The sequence below is a fragment of the Citrus sinensis genome, chromosome 2 (genome assembly GCF_022201045.2).
Source record: "Citrus sinensis cultivar Valencia sweet orange chromosome 2, DVS_A1.0, whole genome shotgun sequence".
In the NCBI taxonomy this organism is placed as follows: domain Eukaryota; kingdom Viridiplantae; phylum Streptophyta; class Magnoliopsida; order Sapindales; family Rutaceae; genus Citrus; species Citrus sinensis.
In genome coordinates, this window is record NC_068557.1 from 17,632,091 (window position 1) to 17,654,422 (window position 22,332).

Sequence of the window (22,332 nt, forward strand, 5' to 3'; positions counted from 1 at the left end):
TACTTCTATTTACCCCTATTTATTAATAGGTGGGAAATTAAAGTCGTAATTACCATAATGTATTATGAATTGATATGTGAAATATAAATATTAACAAAAGCTAATTTGTAGACTAATAAAGTAAACCATATTTTATGGGCACTAGATACATTAATCTAAGGTCAAATGAGATATATCACATGATATTTCAAACTGTAGTCCAATTTTCAGCATTTGCATATGGTTTTATAAGCTAGTAAACCAATAAAATATACCATGAGAAATCAAAGGCTATTGCATATATTGCACCACTGGATATATATATATATATATATATATATATATACACATATAACTTCCATTAATCTTCCATGGCCATGCATTAAAATAAAATAATCTAACCGCACAGACTATATCCGATTGATAAATTTTGAAATTATTTTGATTACATGATAATTGAATTATCTTATAACACTAAGGATATGAATTAAGTACTATTTTATCAATTTTGAGTATCGCATTGAGTTTTCAAATTAATTAAATGTTGAAACTCTTTCATGTTTGGCCTGACATTATTACTTAATAAAATTACGAAAAACCAATAATGAATGGTGAAGGATATATAGTAAAATAAACTTTAAAATGTAATTAAGTATTCCCATGAATTTTGTGTAATTAAACAAAATATGTTATTTAAGTGAAATTGTGAGAATATTTAAAATTGTAGGGGTGGTCACTAAAATTTCTCGGACTTGAGCAAACTACACGATCCCACACGGTTTATTTTGACAAATACAACTTGTTAACCGCTGACTGTTGGTAGAATAAGTTCCTATCAACAAAACACAATTCAAACTCATATTTGCAAGCAGCAAACAATATCTCATCAAGGAAAAAATTTGAGCAAACTACACGATCCCACACGGTTTATTTTAACAAATACAACTTGTTAACCGCTGACTGTTGGTAGAATAAGTTCCTATCAACAAAACACAATTCAAACTCATATTTGCAAGCAGCAAACAATAGCTCATCAAGGAACAAATTTGAGTCGAGTTTTTGGTAAATCAATCTGAATAAATTTGAGTAGAGTTTTTTGTCAATTAATCAAGTTTTTGGGTTTTCAAAAAATTTATGTTCAAGGTAAATCTGGGAGCTATCATTACAAGAAAGTAATGGATATTGATCAACAAAGTTAGTACTGTATATATTCTTTGTAATTTGATATTTAGAACTGTTATGATTATTTTGTTGTTGAGTAGAGAGATGGTTATGTGGAGATTTCAGCTATGTAACTATATAATGACCAATGCTTTAAAATCAAATACTTGTTCGATAATTTGACAAAAAAAAAAAAAAAACATGTAGAAATGTAAGAAAAATGAGCATGTAATGTCTGGCAGTCGTGCTTCTAGGGGAAAGAGGCTGAAACAAAGAACTAATACATTTTTCATTCATAAAATGTTGGGGCTTTTGTTTAGAATAAATTGATGGGTGATGGGTAATGCGTGATTTATTTGCTTGTAACCATTGTTTTTATTGTAGTTTTTGACACAACTTAAAAGTAATTTTTAACTCCCAAGTATAAGAGTGTCTTGTTGTATTATAACTCGGTGAGTCCGAGGTCGATCTACAGAGAAAAGATTTAATTAGTTTATTTTACTTTATCTAAAAATTAAAATTAAAACTTGAATATAAACAACTTAATTTAAATGAAACTATGGAATTGAACTAGTTAGGGTTATGGATCCACTCTTAGAAATAAATAAAACTTAATAAATTCTTTTTGCCAATTTGTGTTAGATTTATTACTCAAAAGATTAATTATACAAATTATTATTATTATTTTCCCTTTAATTTTATGATGGATTAAGTATTTATTGTGCCAAAATTTAATTTGTCTACAATAAGTCAAAATACCATTTCACCATGCCTTATATTAAGATCTTAAGAATTTATTGTGCCAAATTCATTTGTTTGTCTACAATAAATCAAAATTTCAAAATATAAAACATGTATAAAATTAAATAGAAAATAATTTAATTTATAAAATTAAAAATAGAATTTGATTAAATCATATTTATTTCCTAAGAGTTTCACCTTCCCCCAACTAATATTATTTAGTTAAGCATAATTAAAATAAAAAGAAGTAGTAAAATTGAATTACTTATAATTAAAAGAAATAAAAACAACTAAAATTGGAAATAAAACTAATTTTATTAATGAAAATAATTATACAAAATATTAAAAACACACCTGGAAATCAAGATTACAAGGAGATGGAGAGAATTTGAGAAGAAGAGAGTTGTAGAGAGATGATTAAAACATAAAAATGAGGCCCTATTTATAGAAAAATAAATTCATAATCCAGTGCTTTGCGGTCCATCATAAGCTTCATGCATGTGCTCCTCACAACCCTTAGATCAAGATCCAATGGCTGGTCAAACTTCAAAAGTCAACATCACACATGGCATCATTTGACTCGTTCGATTTGCCCAAAGAACGGTTGAGATTTTGCGGGTTAATGGGTGGATCGGGTCGACCCGAATACAAAGATTCGGATCCTCCAACTTGCTTCACCAACCATTGCCACGTGGCACAATCATGGCCATTGAATCATGAACGGTTGAGATTTAGTCAAGATTGCCAGTTATCCCATGCACTCATATCTATTGTAAGCTCATTTCATCATCCAATCAGTGCTCGGTCAACAGGAAAAGTCAACTTTTTTTACACAAGCCCAATTTTAAGCCGATCTTGACTGATCTTAAGGTTTTCGGACCTCCGGAATCCAAATTTGACCTCCGTTTATCTGTTTGGAGCCTCGAAGTACGTGAAATTAATATTTTTCCTAATAAACACATAAAAATACACAAAATTAAATATATTTAAAACATAATTAATAATTCATAATATATTACATAAACACAAATATAAATTATAACATAAGCATAAAATAACATATTATCGCTTGATAATTAAATAATTTTTAATACTAATCAATTTTTATTTTTGTAGTTGCTTTTTGTAGACATGCACAGCCCCTGTTTGATTTGAGTTTCCAGTTCTACAAAACATTAAATAATAAAATGCATGCCTCTGTTATGAAATACTATGCTTCAGTAAACAAAGGGAAGTTTGTCAAATTCTGGATTTCAAGTTGACGTTTTGGCACAATCAAAAGAATGGGGAAAGTGTTGCAATTGCAATTGTATAGGTCTTATCCAATTTCTTTGGGATGGGCCAAAAGAATAGTACAGGAAATATCAAAGCACGTAGCAAATTTGAGATTGTGAGGCTAAATGCAATTGCAGTTTGTACCTAATGATTGTTTAGTTGAATTTCTTTGTTTCCTAGTCTGGTTTGTCTTTTGTTGCTTTATTGACTTGATTGTAATTGTTTCTATTCTTGGGCTATGATCATTATTGTTTGCTGGAAAAGTATTTCAAGTAAACTAAGTGTTTGATTAAAAGTATTTCAAGTAAAGTAACAACTAAAGTAACTTGTTCTGGTTTGTCTTTTTTTTTAAATTTTTTTAATATCGAATTATTTTTCCTTCCACCATCCATAACAAGATTCTAGTAATTTTCTTAACTTCTATGTTCTTATTTTTCCTGTATTGTTGTTTGACAAAGAAATATTTTTTTTCCTAGGTTTAAGTGTATGAAATTATGTCTAATAGCTCAACTAGTAAGGCTACCTGGAACCCCCAGACTTTAGATGTATTTTGTGACTTATGCATTAAAGAGGTGGATGCCGGACATCGTCCTGTGACTCATTTGACTTCCCAAGGATATGAAAATTTGATTAAGGAGTTCACTAAAGAAACTGGATTAGATTACAACAGAACTCAAATGAAAAATAAATGGGATTCTCTTAGAACTGATTGGAAATTGTGGAAGAATTTGATTGGCAAGGAAACTGGTTTAGGGTGGAATCATAGGTTGAGGACAGTTGATGCAAGTGAGGAATGGTGGGAAAAGAAAATAAAGGAAAATCCACAATTCAGTAGATTTCGAAAAAATGGTATTTATCCAGAGTTGGAGAAAAAAATAAATTTAATGTTCATGAACACTGTGGCTACTGGTGAGCATGTTTGGGTTCCCTCATCTGGTTTTCCTTTAGAGAGTAATGACGCATCTGAATCTCTTCGTGTTGAGAGTACTGCTGACTCTAATGAGTATATTGTGTCTGATGATAGTAAGGGAACCAAAGGTAAAAGAGTGGCTGTAAAAGGGAACAAAGTAGGAGGTGCTGTAAAACTGTCAAGACAGCTTGATCGTCTCATTGATGCAGTAGAGAAAAGGAACACAACTTCAAACTCTCAAAATGATACAAGTGGGAAAGATATTTATAAAGCATTGGAAGTAGTTGCTTCTTTACCAAACATTAAGGCTGGGAGTGAAGTGTGGTTATTTGCTAGTCAGTTGTTTATGGACAAAGTGAAAAGGGATTTATTTAATGAGATAGAATATCCAAATGTCAAATTGAAATGGCTTAATTATGAGAAAAAATACAAAGTGAAAATGTATTGTATTTATGAAACAATATTTTGTAAATTATGTTTATGAATGAACACTTTTTATTTTGTCACTGATTACACTTTATATTACATTTACAATGTATATGAATTGTTGCTATTGATTTATTTGCTTGAGGCTTATTTATGGAAATTTTTGTGGACTATTTGCTTGAGGAAAAATAATAGCATATTTGTTTTTGGTATTAGTTCTTATACGGTTAAGTTTTGTAATTCTGACATGCTCCATGGCCTACTTTTGTTGTATTTTTGTGTGAAAACTGGGGCGACAACCTTTGCAGTGTTGAATGGAAATTCTGGAATGGAAATCATACTTCTTCGTATGTGTTTTTTCTAGGTTTGCAGTTGCACATTATTTATGAAAAATGGTTGATATGATTTTATAAATATGGTCTTGAATGAATATAACTATATTACATGAAATAGTAGATTAGTAATAGGTGTGACCATGAGTGTGTGCAAGTGATGGCATGAGAACTTTCGAAAAAGGTGTGATTTTTTGCATGTTGTTTGATGTGCTCATAATTTATTTATTATTTTAATGCTTCCATAACTTAATTTTATGTTTTATTATGTTAATTTTATTTTAATTTTTATATTTTATCATTTTAGGTACAATATGGGATTAAAGAGAATTAATCGGAACAAATCACAAAGGATTTAATTTAATTAATCATTAAGCATGCATGCAGCACGTGGAGGAAGCTTTGAAGAATTCATTTACAAAGAGAATATGGCATGCAACACGTGGAGAGGCTTTTGCTTTTAATTATGATTGACCTAGGAATGAAATAGGCGGTTGGGCTTTTGTTTTTAATTTTTTTTCATTCAAGGATCGTGGGCTGGATTTGCAATCTTTTTCCTTAAAGGATTTGGAAGAAACCACAACATTATAAAAGGGAAGAAAGGCAGCCGCACAAGGGGGAGAAGAGCAGCAGCCGCAAGTTTGGAGCAAAACCGAGAGCAGCAGGAATAATCTGCAGCAGGAGGAAGACGCATTAATTCTTAAGTTTTTCTTTTCCTCTTCTCTATTATCTTGCTTGAATGTTTTTAATTAAATTAATGGATTCTCTTGATATTCCCATGAACTAATTTATTTTACTAGGCTACGATGTAGCCTAACTATGAAGATTTAATTCTATAAATCTATGTTATTTTTAATTAATTATTCCATGATTGAGTGTTCAATATTGTCCTTAATGCTTTTAAATATCTGGCCAACATTTGAATGATTTGAGGATACATAATGAGACCGAGAGGAGATTTATGTATTTTTGCTCTGTGTAATGGATGCCATGAATTGAACGAAAGACAGAGATGTGCCAACGTGATTCGTGCGGTTTTATCTAAGAATTTCCATAGAGTTTAATGAATCTTTGCATATTTAAATTCACATAGAGATATAGTGGGTTAATGTGTGAAGGTATTTTTAATATTACTCGAGAGAGGATATTGAATGGATTAGGGAAATTCACTGTCAACATGGGTAGTAAATTTTAATAGCATAGATGGAGGATTAAATTGGATTGGTTATGGTAAAATCGGATGTCTTAGTGTTTTAATCTCTTGGTATTTTCTATTATTGCCTTCGACTTTATTTAATTTTTAATTATTTTATTTTATTTTGATCTAAATTCGCTTATTCGATTGTTCAAATAAATTAGGGTTAGAATAATTTCGGTAACTAATCGGATATACAATCTCAATGGGACGATACTCTACTCTTCATTATATTACTTGTGCCGACTAGTACACTTGCTAATTTACGCAACAAGTTTTTGTTCGGCAAAAGTAGATCCTCATATTGCTTTTGTTGCCTGCTCCACCACTACTGTAAGGAAAACTCCTTATTGAAAGTTCAGTTTTGACTACTTTATTGCATTTATATGGTGTGCCATTTTCTATTCCATGTAATAAACTTTAATCTACACTTGCCAGTTTTGAAACAATGAGTTTCCTCCAAAGTATAAAAAATAATTCCTTCATTTTTTATTTCTTCTTGTGCACTTGATCGGTATAGAATTTTTTTTTCTCTTTACTTAGATGAGTTTCTACTAGAGAGGCCAGCTAGAGAAGTTTTGTTATAAACATTAATATGAGAATTATGGAAAAAAAAATTTCTCTTTACTTTACGATATGATATGTTTGTACGCTTTAGAAAATGGAAAATTTTCTGGACTATTTGTTTGAGGAAAAATAATAGCATTGAAATTATTATTAGTATATCTTCCATAATTATGTCTTAACTTTTCAGCAACCTCTGGCTCTTGGCGTATAATTTCCTTCAAAAAATCCACATGCCCAAGCATACATAATTAATTTATCCTGTTGAAGCAATTCTAACGAGGTAGGCATACTCCCTTTTAATTTACTTTGAGAGTGGAGTCTGAATTCAGCCAGCTGATAGTTTGATATAAAAATATGGATAATGATGAAGAGGAGTTTGACCAGCTTGTTTGTCTAACAGCTGTTTTGATGCATCATTATTATTTGAGATTTATCCATAAGGAGCCTTGTATGAATTCTACTCAAACAGGGCATAAATGGTTGATAGAAATACGTGGTGGAAATGTAAGCAGGTGCTTTAACATGTTTCGAATGAATAGTGATGTACTTTTAAGATTATGCACCGACTTAGAAGATAATTATGGGTTAAAGAGTTCAAGGAGAACATGTGGCGCTGAGATGTTAGGAATGTTTTTGTATATACTAGGACAAAGTGTAAGAAATCGATCAACAATGGAGCGGTTCCAACATTCTGGTGAGACTGTGAGTAGATATTTTGACAAGGTATTAGATAGTGTGTGTCATATGTCCGTAGATTTGATAAAACCGTTGGATCCTGACTTTATTACCACTCCCAAAGAGATATATGAAGATTCAAGATATATGCCTTACTTTAAGGATTGTATTGGTGCTATTGATGGTGTTCATATACCTGCTTCAATATCTCCGGAGGATCAAATTTCATTTATTGGTAGAAAAGGGACATCAACTCAGAATGTAATGGTTGTATGTAGCTTTGATATGCAATTCATATTTGCAGTGGCTGGTTGGGAAGGCAGTGCCCATGATGCAAGGGTATTTCAAACAACTATTACGAATCCTGCATTCAATTTTCCAAACCCTCCTCCAGGTTTGTGTTTCTAATTTTTTTTATATATACCTATTCAATTGATTAGATTGTGTTATTTATTTTTGTATTTTTCTTTTTATTTTTAGGAAAATACTATTTAGTAGATGCAGGATATCCGAAGTTATGTGGGTACTTAGGACCATATAAGGGTGAAAGATATCACCTTCCTGAATTTCGTAGAGGTAGCCAACCAATGGGTTATAAAGAATTGTTCAATTACAAGCACTCTTCCTTGAGAAGTGTTATTGAGCGTACTTTTGGGGTTTGGAAGAATACATGGAAGATTTTACGAAGTATGCCAAGCTATCCATTCAAGAAGCAGGTGAAAATAGTTATTGGTACAATGGCCTTGCATAATTATATAAGAAGATATTCACAAAATAATGATCATTTTGATGAAATGACAGATGAACCAAGTCATAGTATTAGCGAACATATTGCATCTCATGAAGAAAGTTATGAAACAATTGATAGCACAACTCAAGATATAATAATCTTGAAAGATGGCATTGCTACAAGTTTAATGGAGGCACAACAATAGAAATATTTATACAAATTTTGTAATTAATTACATTTTAATTTTATTTTGTTTTGTTGTATGATTTTTATTAGATATATTTGGTATTGTAAATAATACTCGATTAATCATATCATGTACAAACCGAAGCAATTTGGAGAAGCATATCATGTACACTGCCCGGTTGGCATTGTCAATAATAGTTATTTAAAATTATTTATAATTGGCCCCATGATGTGTTTTATAAATTATTTATTACAACTTGTGCAAAAAAATAAATTTGATTTATTAAATATTAATTTAATTTGCAAAGTAATAAATCGTAATTGTATGTCAATATAATAATTTGAAGAATGAAAAATAATTGGTTTGTTAACAATTAAAAATAATGTTATTTAAAATTAATTATTATAAATATTTATCCACTCTACAACTATTAAAATTTACCAAACACCATCAGTAGCTGCAGCTTAAAAGCTACAGCACTTTTACCAAACACCATCAGCAGCTACAGCTTAAAAGTTACAGCACCTTTACCAAACACCATCAACTTCCACTTCACATCTATACCTTTTACTCCACAGCAACTGCAGCTGCTTCAGTGATTCTGAGCAGTCAGCATTCTTTAAGCCATATCTTCATGTAGAAAACTTCAAATAGAAAACTGTAAAATTCTTTGAACTCCTGATGAATAAATATTTCTAGAAATGTATAGTTTGTAATTTTATTTGTTGTTAATTGATATCAATTAATGCAGAAACTTCGGGTCTTGTGTAGTTTCAAGATAGTTGTGACCTTTGGGCTTGTTTGGTTGTTGTATTAAAGCCCTTCATTGTATTAATTTTACACAAGCCCATGTTTGGCAAATAAAAAGCTACAGGACCACCACATTAAAAGCCCAAACTAATGCGGCAACTGCTGATTGTTTTTTTTTTTCTCTCTCTCTCCCTTTTTACTTTTGCAACTGTCGCTGGAGTCTTGCTTTTTGAGTTTTGCTTTATAATAATAATAATAATTATTATTATTAAATATAACTTTTAATTTAATATTATTTTTATATTATAATTATTAATATAGATTAATAAACATGTAATTTATTATTCAATATTATTATATTATATTATTTTTTAATTATAATTTATTAATAAATTTATAATTTATTATAACTAATAATAAATAGTTAAATATGAATAAATTTGAATAATATTAATTTAAAATTAATAATAATATAAAATATTAATACAATTTAAGTATATTAATATAATATAATATAATATAGTATAATATTTAATTTAAATTAATCAAAAAAATTATTACAATACAGTATGGTACCAAACATTGTACAGTATTATTATAATACAATGCTAATGCAATACAACATAATACAATACACCAGCATTAGAATAATGCAATACAGCATAATATAATACATGTACCAAACGCACCCTTTGTGCACTAAATTGTGAATATCTTTAAGAAGAGAAGTCCAAATTTGATTTTATAAATTTCATCCATAACTAGACACATTTATCTATCAAAGGATATATATTATGCAATCTCATATATTATAGATCAATACAGTTAAATCATGAAATTTGGCTTATAATCATAGACTTGGTTGCTTGAGTGATTTTGAGCAGTCGGCATTCTTTAATCCATATCTTCATGTAAAAAACTTCAAATAGATAACCGTAAAATTATTTGAACTCCTGAGGAATAATCTTTCTAGAAATAAATAATTTTTAATTTTATTCCTTGTTAATTGATATTAGTTAATTCAGAAACTTCGGGTCTTGTGTAGTTTCAAGGCAGTTGTGGAAGATTTGGTTCTCTTTCAGTTTCCTATATGCAAATAATATTCTCAATGATAAATTTTCACCACATGCGTCTTCAATATTGCCCTTAATCTCCGCGATCTTCACCCTAAACTCATCTCCCTTGCCCACGAAATTTTGACCACTTGATTCATTTTTACTATTTGAACATCTTTACTAGAAGGGTTCATCTTTTCCTTCCATGGGTGTGATTGCATATGAGTTATATTATGTTTAAGTGCTCCAACTACAGTATACATTTTTTGTATCAATGCATAAGTATCTAAATTGTTCCTCTTCAGCTCACCAAGTTCATACATAATTTGAAGAAAGTTTATTCGCATTATCTATACGATCATCTATGAGGCCTATAAGAAGGTTAATGATTCTTACAATTCATGGTATTTATTACAGCCAGAAAAAAGTCAATTAATTACATATGTAAGAGAAATAATTAAGTAATTAAGTTGTAATTAATTAATCACAAAGAATGACTTATTTGCTTTTTAGATTGAAGCCCTTGCTGGGAAGTTCAATTCACTTTATCACATATTATCAAAACCACAGTTTCTAGTGTCATTTTTTTGGGGTTTTGTTGATTACATGGAAAGCAACTAATTACTACAGCTGAAGCATGCAAAACAAGATTAGAAGCACAATGCTTTTTGGATCTGAAGGGGCAATTATTTTTTTTTCAAGTTTGTTATATGTTCTTTTGTGAAGACCTGAAGATTCGAGAGTCAGATTAATAATTTTGTCTCTCTTAGGATTTATGCGGTGGGAATGAACTTTCTCTCTTTTAGTTCTCAGTCATTTTCTCAATGAAGACAACAAGAGAAAATTCAATCTTTAAAAGTCTCAACATTCAGAATTTGGCCAGTCTAGTTGTCTACTTTGCATCTACTAGAGTATAATATCGCCAAGAGATTTTTCCGTTGCACTTTATGAATTTATATTACTTTGAGGAGGGAATTCAGCTGACTACTAATATCTTACAATTGAAATTTAAATGTCGGTCTTTAAATTCTAAAAATTAAAGGCAAGCCCCATATGAAAATATAGATGTTAAAATCTTCAGTTTTGTTTATTGATACTTTATTTGTTAGTATCATAATTTTATAGATATACTTGATGTTACACGATTGACTAAATATTAACATTAAAATGCAGATGGAAAGAAAAGATGATGGAGGCCTCCATAAAAGCATAAAAACAAATGGAGAGGGTGAAACAAACTTTCAAAATTGCAACCATGAGGAGGAATTGACAAAGCTTAATGAAAAAAATTGATGGGATGACTTTTAATCTTGCCGCTGTCAGGTATGAACTTGGTGAGCTGAAGAGGAACAATTTAGATACTTATGCATTGGTACAAAAAATTTATAGTGTAGTTGGAGCACTTGAACATAATATAACTTATATGCAATCACACCCATGGAAGGAAAAGATGAACTCTTCTAGTAAAGATGTTCAAAATAGTAAAAATGAATCAAGTGGTCAAAATTTCGTGGGCAAGGGAGATGAGTTTGGGGTGAAGATCGCTGAGATTAAGGACAATATTGAAGACGCATGTGGTGAAAATTTATCATTGAAAAACTTATTTGCATATAGGAAACTGAAAGAGACCAAATCTTCCACAACTGCCTTGAAACTACACAAGACCTGAAGTTTTTGAATTAACTGATATCAATTGACAAGGAATAAAATTACAAACTATTTATTTCTAGAAATATTATTCCTCAGGAGTTCAAATAATTTTACAGTTATCTATTTGAAGTTTTCTACATGAAGATATGGCTTAAAGAATGCTGACTGCTCAAAATCTCTAAAGCAACCAAGTCTATGATTATAAGCCAAATTTCATTATTTAACTGTATTTATCTATAATATATGAGATTGCATAATATAAATTCTTTGATAGATAAATGTGTCTAGTTATGGACGAAATTTATAAAATCAAATTTGGACTTCTCTTCTTAAAGATATTCACGATTTAGTGCACAAAGGTCATAACTCTCTTGAAACTACACAAGACCTGAAGTTTCTGCATTAACTGATATCAATTAATAAGGAATAAAATTAAAAACTATACATGTCTAGAAATATTTATTCCTCAGGAGTTCAAATAATTTTACGGTTTTCTATTTGAAGTTTTCTACATGAAAATATGGCTTAAAGAATGCTGACTGCTCAGAATCACTAAAGCAACCAACTTAAAAAATGTATTAGTTCTTTGTTTCAGCCTCTTTCCCCTATAAGCACGATTGCCGGACATTACATGCTCATTTTCCTTACATTTTCTACATGTTTTTTTTTTTTAATTTTTTTTGTTTTGTCAAATTATCGAACAAGTGTTTGATTTTAAAGCATTGGTCATTACATGGTTACATAGTTGAAATCTCCAGATAACCATCTCTCTACTCAACAACAAAATAATCATAACAGTTCTAAATATCAAATTACAAAGAACATACACAGTACTAACTTTGTTGATCAATATCCATTGCTTTCTTGTAATGATAGCTCCCATATTTACCTTGAACATAAATTGTTTGAAAACCCAAAAACTTGATTAATTGACAAAAAACTCTACTCAATTTTATTTAGATTGATTGACCAAAAACTCCATTCAAATTTGTTCCTTGATGAGATATTGTTGCTGCTTGCAAATATGAGTTTGAATTGTGTTTTGTTTATAGGAACTTATTCTACCAACAGTTAGCGGTTAACAAGTTGTATTTGTCAAAATAAACCGTGTGGGATCGTGTAGTTTGCTCAAGTCCGAGAAACTTTAGTGACCACCCCTACAATTTTAAATATTCTAACAATTTCACTAAAATAACATATTTTGTTTAATTACACAAAATTCATGGGAATACTTAATTACATTTTAAAGTTTATTTTACTATGTATCCTACACAATTCATATTGGCTTTTCGTAATTTTATTAAATAATAATGTCAGGCCAAACATGAAAGAGTTTCAACATTTAATTAATTTGAAAACTCAATACGATACTCAAAATTGATAAAATGGTACTTAATTCATATCCTTAATGTTATAAGATAATTCGATTATCATGTAATCAAACTAATTTCAAAATCTATCAATCGGATATAGTGTGTGCGGTTAGATTATTTTATTCTAATGCATGGCCATGGAAGATTAATGGAAGTTATATGTGTGTGTCTATATATATATTTATATATATCCAATGGTGCAATATATACAATAGCCTTTGATTTCTCATGGTATATTTTATTGGTTTACTAGCTTATAAAACCATATGCAAATGTTGAAAATTAGACTACAGTTTGAAATATCATATGATATATCTCATTTGACCTTAAATTAATGTATCAAGTGTCCATAAAATATGGTTAACTTTATTAGTCTACAAATTAGCTTTTATTAGTATTTATATTTTACATATCAATTCATAATACATTATGGTAATTACGACTTTAATTTCCCACTTATTAATAAATAGGGGTAAATAGAAGTACTGAATATGTGTGTGTGTCCATTACTTCATATGTTTTATTAACTACAAGGAAAATCACCTCTACTAACCTTTTCTCATGCCATTTTTATTACATTTTACCAATTTTCTTTTATAATACTATTTTGTAAAAGAAAACTAAAATTGACTACTCAAAAATGTCTTTATATTTTTTATTACATTTTACATTAAAGTTGTAGTACATTATAAATGCAAAGTTTAATTTTGGGATATTATCATTCGTATACCCTATAGATGCTCTGTTATCAAAAATACTACAACACTTTGAGGGTGTATCAATCGTCCACCCTAAATTGACAAAAGCTATCTGTCGACCACCAAACCGTTAGCTGCCGTTTGAAAGTTAACAGAATTATAGCGAATTGACAATTTTACCCTTACAAAGTATCACTTGTATACCCTTAAATTCTTTTATTATCATTTGTTACCCTTAAATTATCGCTTGTATCATATAAAAAGACCAAATTACCCCTTTGGCGTTATCCTATTTAAACGGCAAGTAACGATTTGGTGGACGGCAGATACATTTTATCAACTTAGGGTGGACGATTGATACACCCTCAAAGTGTTGTAGTATTTTTTATAATAGAGCATCTATAGGGTATACGAATGATAATTTTCCTTTAATTTTTAATAACATAACACTTCAATAAAATCAACATTTTAAGTGCGATGTATGATATAGAATGGTATAGTACTTTAAATGGGCTATAAAATTAATAGGGAAGCAACTACCCACACCTCTGAATTTTACTTAAATGGTCATACATAACTCCTTCAATTAAAAAATATAATATGTTAAATAAGTGTAAAATATTTTCAATATCAACAAAATTATTTTAACATTATTTATTTTTCATATTCTTTTTACTAATATTAAAATCTATTTGACATACTACTAAAATTAAATAATTATACCTAACATTCACAATAATTTCACAATGATTTATAAAATTTATATTATTTTTTACAATATCTTATTTAATTATGTCTACATTAATATCAATCTTAAAATCAATTTTTGAATTAATAGATTTTAGTTAATCCGTCAAGATAGACTAATAATAACTTAATATTAGTAAAATTTTCATTGTACACGTTATATTATCAACTATACTTATTATAACATTTTATTTGTATCATATGATATTTATTTATGATTTTTCTCTTATTACTATATTTATATTTATTTAGATTATTTTAATCCATCATTTAAAAAAAGATTATTTTAATCAAAAGGTATAATAGTCATTTATGAAACTAAGAAGGTCTGTGTGACTATTTATGAAACTAAAGGGATCTGTTTGATTATTTAAGCAAACCTTAGGGGAGTGAGTGACTTTTTTCTAAATTGATATTAATTTAAAATTAACAAATTAATGTTTACCCGCAACCTATAAGTTATCTGTTATATTTAATTAATTATCTAATTATGTATTATATTAAATGAATGATTCAGCTTAAAACTTTTACATCTAAGGGTTCACATTAATCCCACTATCAACACTGTAAAAATCCATACAACATCATAGAGAAATCCTATTTTCAAATTACACCACTACTTAGTCCAAAGAATCAATGATAGGATTATTGTTAATGAAAAAAAAAATATTTTTGAAATATGATGGTTTCAATTAAAATGATTTTATTAGGTTCAAGTTTATTAAGAAGAAATTAAAAAAAATGAAGGACGAAGTTCATGGGCGCTAAACTGATAATTAGGAATAAAGAAAGTAGAGGGATGAAGTTCAATTTCAGTTTAGATGAAGATATTAATATTAAAATAAAAAATATTTAATTACATATAATTTAAGAATTACGAGACATGTTCAGGAATAATATTACTGAAAATTTTTAATTTAGGCATATACATTATTATTATTGACAAATTAATATAATATGGGCTTACCCAACAAAATTTTAAGGAGGGCTTTGCCCCAAACTCTTTTTCAAAGAACTAAATAAAAAGAATTTAAAAACAACTTCTAAATGATAAATACTTGTAATTTTGTTGAGAGAGTGCTGTTAATTTAGTGGTTTTAGAGACTTAGGAGGCGTTTGTTTTTTTGTCTGAAATCTGAATAGATCTGAATTAGTCTGAATTCTGAATAGATCTGAATGTCTGAATCTGAATAATATGTTTGTTTTTTCGTCTGAATGTCGAAAAATAAATATTAAGTTGTTTGTTTTTTTCAACTTAAAAAACTGAAAATACGTACTTTTACATTTGTATCCTTATTAAATTTGAATGTCAAATAAATAATATATTAAATACCACAATATTTTAACATTTATAAGTAAACTAATGATGAGATTATTATGTGGGGTAAATGTCTATGGGTGAGTTTTGGGATAGACATGAAAAATAAATTATAAAACAATGATATTTTTGACATTAGCAAGTAATTGATTTAATTCAGATTTCTCCATTAAGTAAAAAGTAAAAAAAAATGGGCTTATTTTATTAAGTTAAAATTATATAAAAAGTCCCATTAAGTTATAAAAACAAACATTTTAATTAACTTAATTAATTAAGTTAAGTCACTTTAAGTCATTAAGTTAAAATACAAACGCCACCTTAGTTTAACTTTCAATAACCATATAATTTTATTTTTTAAATACTTTGTGGAGATTACTTTCAAAGAAAGATACTTTCGCAAATGCGGCCACACTAGTAAAAAAATGGCCTTCTCTAATACCATTTTGGTATCAGAAACTTGTTTTACTGACACCGAGTTTAGTGTCACTGAATACGGTGCAAGAAATTTACTGACACAAATTTTTTGTATCAGCGAATCTATGTCACCATAGTATCAAAAAAATGTTGATGCTTGAACATCACATATATAACGAGACTATGGTATCAAACAAATAATGATACAAAGGCATAATAAATATAACGATACTTTGGTATCAATGTTTATTTGAGAAAAAAAAATCCATGTAATAGAAATTGAAAATTTGCAATTGGCATTTGAATTGAAATTTACATTCAAGAATATGAAAACTATTACATTGCAATGAACAATTTAAAAATTATTACATTGTTTGAAACTTATTACATTGTTTACCAACTACAAATAATTTGTAAACTGATATATAGTAAATGCACAATCTTCCAACACATGTTTATTGCTTCTGCGGATTCTTTCTTTCGGTAATCGAAATGAAGTCTTCTATTATTGTTTCCATGTTCCAATTTGACATTTGCTCTGATTATTTAGTTTTGACCCATATACATGCTTTGGTTTATTGTAAGTCATCCTGCACCATTCAAGACATGCACAATAAAAAAACTGATAAAATTTACATGCTGCAATCTACATAGTTTCCTAATGGCATATAAATGCATGCAAGACAAGCATATTATATTAAAAATAAAAATTATTTTAACCGTTGTCCAAGCATATGCAAAATGATAGCAACCACAGAACATAATTTTACACATAAACATGAAAAGGCAAAGTCAGGAGAAAACTAAAATTATAAGGATATTGTGATGACAAATGAAAAGGATTCAGAGTTTTCACACTCTATTTCCTTTGACAAAAAAAGAAAAAAAAAAAAGATTAAAGTTTTTACACAACATAATTTTAGATTTAGTCAAATTAACCATGGTATAAAATTGTTATCAATAGAAACAGTAAAAGAAACATAGATAAAAGGGATGATATAAAATTGTTATCAATAGAAACAGTAAAAGCAGCATAGATAAAAAGGAATGTGAAAATATGTCATTTACCTAACATCACTTCCTTTGCAGAATATGCGAATAGATGGATACACTTGTATATGATGCCTGAACATTCATTATGGACTGAATATCAACAACAAAAGTGATGATCACAATAGCAAGAATGTGAAAAAACAGAAAATCAACTGAAAGTGAGAAAACGTTAATCTAGGAATTACCTCCTACACAACTCGACTTCTTCAGTGCAATCAACTTTTGCCAAAAGAATACGTCCATCCATTTCGGGATCATACCTGTAAAAAGCGAACATGAATAAAAAATCCTTAAAGCATGGTATAAAACTGGGTTTGCTAAGCTAATAACTGAATGAGGAGACAGATTTACCATTTACAACATTTATCTACAGAAAAGAATTAAGGGAGGGAAAAAAAACCTCTCTCATTGTTTTGGCTGCTTTCTCCCATGATGGTTTCTGGAAGAAGAAGAAATAGTGAGGCAAATATAAAGAGAGAGAGAAAGAGGAGAAATTATTAACAACATCATGAGAGGAAGTCTAACAATACAGTCAAACAAACAAAAGAAAACCCATGCTTAGTTGTATAACAAGCATGGAAAGTTCAACACAAACACAAACACAGAGACCAATGGAGTTAACCAAAGTAATGAAGAAATTTCTGTGCACATGTCAGTGGACACACAGAGCAATGGAGTTAATCAACTTAATATGTGTGCATATGAGCAGGCACAAACATGACATCCAAGTGAATAAATTTAAAATATTATATCTGGCAATTACATCAACACAAACATGAGAAAGAATAGATCCAATAAGGGAAATCTAGACAACAATGATAAAAAAGCAACAACCCAAAATTTGAGAAACAAAAGGTGAAAACAAAAATACCAGGCGTTTACTCCAGTAGCACCATGGAGCATAAAAATTGACAGCTAGAATAGGATACCTGGAAAGGAAATATAATACAAATCAAAGAAGGCATCATTGCAATTGTCACATAGCAGAGAAATATTGTGATCACAGAATTGAAAACAGTCAAATATAGGGCTGGGATGCTTCTTCCATTCTTTCCCAGCTGAAGAAAGAGAGAGAGAGAGAGAAGAAAACAGTCAAATTTTTTAAGACATGCAATTTCCTTTTGAATGGCTATAATATTTATACGTTAACGTGAAGTAGGAGTTCAGGGTTCCAGCGACAAGTGAAATACCCTATTCCTGCAAGAGATCAGATATTTCTGATTTTATTTTCTAAAATACAGAAATATCTCATTGTGTGCTCCATTCTCAAAATTGGTGGTTATTATCAGCCAAAAACCTTTAGCAGTCCAGAAACATGCAGGATGTGTAGGTGAACCTCAAAGCAAATTTAACTTTTGACCAACTGGAAATTTCTGATCTAACCCAAAGGAATCAACAGAAATGCCTCTATTTCCTAAAACTACAGTAGAGAATGCTTTCAATACTAACTATCAAGACACTATTGCAAGTGAGTAAATTCTGCTTAGACCTTTTAGTAATAAAATTTCTCTTGCTGCCAACCTTGGAAAATCGAAGGACAATTGGAGAATTGTTTAAACTTTTCTAGTATCTATAATCCTTGAATCACAAACTCTTTGAAAAGATTAATATTTAACTATCATTGATGCAATTTTCTTAATCAAATCCAGTCTTATTTATGAAAAGGACAACCACCCAAAAATTTTCTAACTAAATAAATAACAGCATCTAATATGAAATTTAATTGTTAAACTAGAAGTATAGGTTTTAGTTTTTCTACAAGAAAAAGAAAATGCAGAAGCATCAGAAGACCAAGACTTACAGTTCCCAACACGTCACTCACGTCTATTGATGCAAATTCACATGAAAGTGAGGGAAAACTGCATGACAAGTCAAAAATGGTCAGCAAACCCAATTCGTGAAAGATGAATAGCAGGAATGGTTTAAACATTACTTGAAAGTACTTAAAACCAGATGAAAATATCATTTAAACTGATATCATTAAACTCTACCTCATATTAAAATCAATAGGCAAGAAGTCCCCATCAGTACTCTTGTCGACAATGACAGCTGTAGAGGTGGTCACTGTTAAATAATTATTTAGTTCCTGCAAAATAAAAGTCACCATTTACATAACAAGCAATTCATAAGATCAATAATTACCAAAGAAACAGCAGGTGTAGAGAAGCGTTGGGAGTGTAACCGGCAGATAACTAAATAAAAAGAGCCAAAGAACTAAAAACAATGAAAAGCCAAATAGAACAGCATGAAAGCATCATGATACACAAACAATCTAGGTGGATGATAATATACACTGAATATGCAAAAGGCACCCATGATATCCGACAAAAGAGGCACAACTATGCAAGCGGCAACCTACCATTCCAAATAAAAACAACATAGAAAGGGCTGATATTATGGATTATCCTGCACCAGATAGTGATGCCTCTGTCAAATCCCTTGGAATTTTCCTGCAAACAGAAAAGAAATAAGTAACAATATAAACCCTGTGATTTTATCCATGTGATTTACTAATACAGCCAATGCATAAAAAGATTGATTTGCTTCTGGCCTACCGATTTAAATAAAAAGATACCGGTTGGATTTAAAATTTAATAGAATCACCAACTTTCAAGTATAATGGGATGGACGAATTATAAATATTAGCAAACAAGTAAAAACTTCAGTCATAAAAACCGCAGATTAAATTGACCGTCCTGCAACTCGGAATCAAGCCATTCATAAATCAAACGCAGAGAGAGAGCGGGGGAGAGAGCAAGAGAGGGAGGGGGGAGAGAATTGATGAAGTGAAGCGGATCGGGTGATGTGAGTTTCTTGAATCAATATTTTTTTTTAAATCCACGAAACCACAAAATGATTGCCCATAAGAAATTCACCACCTTCACTAGTCCAATACCAAGAACAATAATCGTTTTCTTTTTCAAGTAAATATAATTCATCGCCCTCACCGTCTCCTCTATCGGTGTCGATGTGTCTGGCCTGTGACAATAAATAACGTCGACGTAGTCCATGTCGAGGCGTTTCAAGGAAGCTTTGGTGCCCTTGACGATGTGTTTTCTGGAGAGGCCTTTATCGTTGGGGCCCTGGCCGCCCCAAAAGATCTTGGTGGAAACGACGATGTCGGATCGCTTCCACCCGAGCTCACGAATGGCCTGGCCCATGATCTCTTCCGCGCGGCCGTTGGCGTAGACCTCGGCATTGTCGAAGAAGTTGATGCCGTGGTCGCGGGAGCAATGCAAGAGCGACTTCGCCTCCGTCACGTCCAGCTGGTTCCCGAAGCTGACTCACGCTCCGTACGAGAGCTGGCTCACTCTCGGCCCCGTTTCTTGAATCAATATTTCCTTGGCCCTGATTTTAGATTTAGGGTTTCAGTAGAAAGAGAGGGGGGAATCGATTTTGGAAGGAGAGGAAAAGAAGAAGATAATTTCAAGGTGTTTAATTTATATCGATAACTTTTTAGCAATTAGAACGATGCCGTTTAGATTCAGGAAAATTGAAAAAATTAAAATAAAATTAAAATTACTTCTCCAATTAGCATCAATGTTTGGTTACGATACAATGATCACTGACACTTATATGTAAAAGACATTAAAATCCGCTTAGGTCATCAAATATTGATAATTTTTTATTTAGTATCAGAAACTTAGTATTATTGTTTCTCATTTTTCCAATAGTGCTACAAGAGTTCCAACATTTAAAATTAATAATTATTGTCCTGATTTTTTAAATTAAAGAATGAAGTTATCAAAAAAAAAAAAAATTAAAGAATGAAGTTATCAATTTCTATCTTCTTCATTCTTTAAAATTTGCAGACACAATTGCCATCCTTAGAGCCAGTTAAATGAAGAAAAATTTTAAATAGTTTTCATAAAGCATATTTTCATTTTTTTTATTGATCATAAAAATTGCATTAATCTCATGAAAAAAGAGTATAAAGTTCTACTAAAACATTTTCCAACCGAACTACAACACTAGTCGTCGAGGCGGAACTACATTCACGCCTAGCAAGGGTTGCCAAGGTTTCAAAATTTATTTTTAAAAAATAATGTGAAAACTAAAAAGTTTTCAAAATGATCCCCAATATATTTTTCAAGGCAACTCTCAATTTTCTTCATATTTTGGCAACCCCTAAATTAAAATCTTAATTCCACCACCGACTAGACGACTTTTGCAAATTCTGCTAACTTTTGAGTTGATACTTTGCAATTTCAAGAGACAGGTTGAACTCAAAAAGCATTCATTCGTTCCATCAGCAGATGAATATCACTAATGACCTAAACAAACCTCAATACAGAAGCCTTCAATCAGCCACTACACAATTGCGCTACTACAGTCATTGAATTCGCATGGCAACAACATCCATGGTTGTGCACGTTTTAGCTTGCGTCTTTAATGCGCGCTCAAATTTAAGTTGGCAAAAATACATGATTTTTCTCTAAGCTCTGATTTTAATCTTGTGGGAAGGAGATGACTGAAATACTAATTTTTTTTTTTAAAGGGTGAAAGACCAAAAAAGAAAAAACAGTACTTGAAAATTATAAGCTCAAAAGTTGTTTAACTAGCAATTCATTCATTTATTTTTTTAGAAGGAATAATTCATGAGTTTTCAAGGAAGCTCTAACGACAGTGAGATGTGAAAATAATTGTTGCATCTTCAAAAAGTAGTCCTCTTATAAGAATGCACACATCCTTTTAAAGTATAGACGTTCGGATTTTATAAGCTCATATTACAATATATTTATGTAATATTCAAAAGTTTCATCGAGAGTTTTTAAGTTACATTTCACTCTTACCCCTCCTCATCATCAAATTAAATGTATACCCTTAGAATTGCACTCGTGACTTCTTGCTTCCACTGCAATGGTTAAGCCAACTATATTCGGGATTTAAATTTATGTGATTATAATACATTCTCGAAATGTAACGAGACTAAAATGATAATCTAAGCCTGTTAAACTAAAATCAAAACAAAACAATTGAGTCATTGGACCTTAATACAAAGGTCTGGATTGAATTTATGCAAACAAGGCCAGGTTTGTATAAAAATGGGCCAAACCCAATGCATCTTTGAGTTTGACCCCTTCACCTTATTCCAT

General features: G+C 30.2%; 2 protein-coding genes and 1 long non-coding RNA gene across 5 annotated transcripts; 2 read left to right on the forward strand and 1 right to left on the reverse strand.

The window, feature by feature from the left end:
• The first annotated feature begins 3,650 nt into the window (after positions 1-3,650).
• Positions 3,651-4,550, forward strand: LOC127900306 (L10-interacting MYB domain-containing protein-like). Its single transcript, XM_052434933.1, has one exon. The coding sequence runs from the start codon at positions 3,651-3,653 to the stop codon at positions 4,548-4,550; it is 900 nt and encodes a 299-aa protein (XP_052290893.1).
• Positions 4,551-5,371: 821 nt separating this feature from the next.
• On the forward strand, positions 5,372-8,364 carry LOC127900385 (uncharacterized). 3 transcript variants are annotated; one of them, XM_052435292.1, is made up of 3 exons: positions 5,372-7,655; positions 7,742-7,977; positions 8,063-8,364. In XM_052435292.1, the coding sequence occupies exons 1-3, from the start codon at positions 6,941-6,943 to the stop codon at positions 8,144-8,146; spliced, it is 1,035 nt and encodes a 344-aa protein (XP_052291252.1). In that variant the 5' UTR covers positions 5,372-6,940; the 3' UTR covers positions 8,147-8,364. The 3 variants fall into 3 exon arrangements, 2 of the variants coding, with proteins under 2 accessions (XP_052291252.1, XP_052291251.1); XR_008052458.1 differs by having other exon boundaries at positions 5,373-6,866; positions 7,566-7,655; positions 7,742-8,364; XM_052435291.1 differs by having other exon boundaries at positions 7,742-8,364.
• Positions 8,365-16,453: 8,089 nt separating this feature from the next.
• On the reverse strand, positions 16,454-20,654 carry LOC102625412 (uncharacterized). Its single transcript, XR_008052623.1, has 9 exons — positions 20,185-20,654; positions 19,596-19,686; positions 19,228-19,322; positions 19,038-19,095; positions 18,108-18,165; positions 17,637-17,675; positions 17,422-17,496; positions 17,252-17,308; positions 16,454-16,773 (listed from the first exon to the last, which is right to left on the reverse strand). It is a non-coding gene; the product is annotated as an uncharacterized LOC102625412 (long non-coding RNA).
• Between the last annotated feature and the right edge of the window lie 1,678 nt (positions 20,655-22,332).

Excerpts from the sequence above, each read along its gene's own strand:
- LOC127900306 (XM_052434933.1), top strand. The coding sequence starts at position 3,651 with ATGTCTAATAGCTCAACTAGTAAGGCTACCTGGAACCCCCAGACTTTA.
- LOC127900385 (XM_052435291.1), top strand. The coding sequence starts at position 6,941 with ATGGATAATGATGAAGAGGAGTTTGACCAGCTTGTTTGTCTAACAGCT. Across the intron at positions 7,656-7,741 it reads TTTTCCAAACCCTCCTCCAG|GAAAATACTATTTAGTAGAT; the intron begins GTTTGTGTTTCT and ends TTTTATTTTTAG.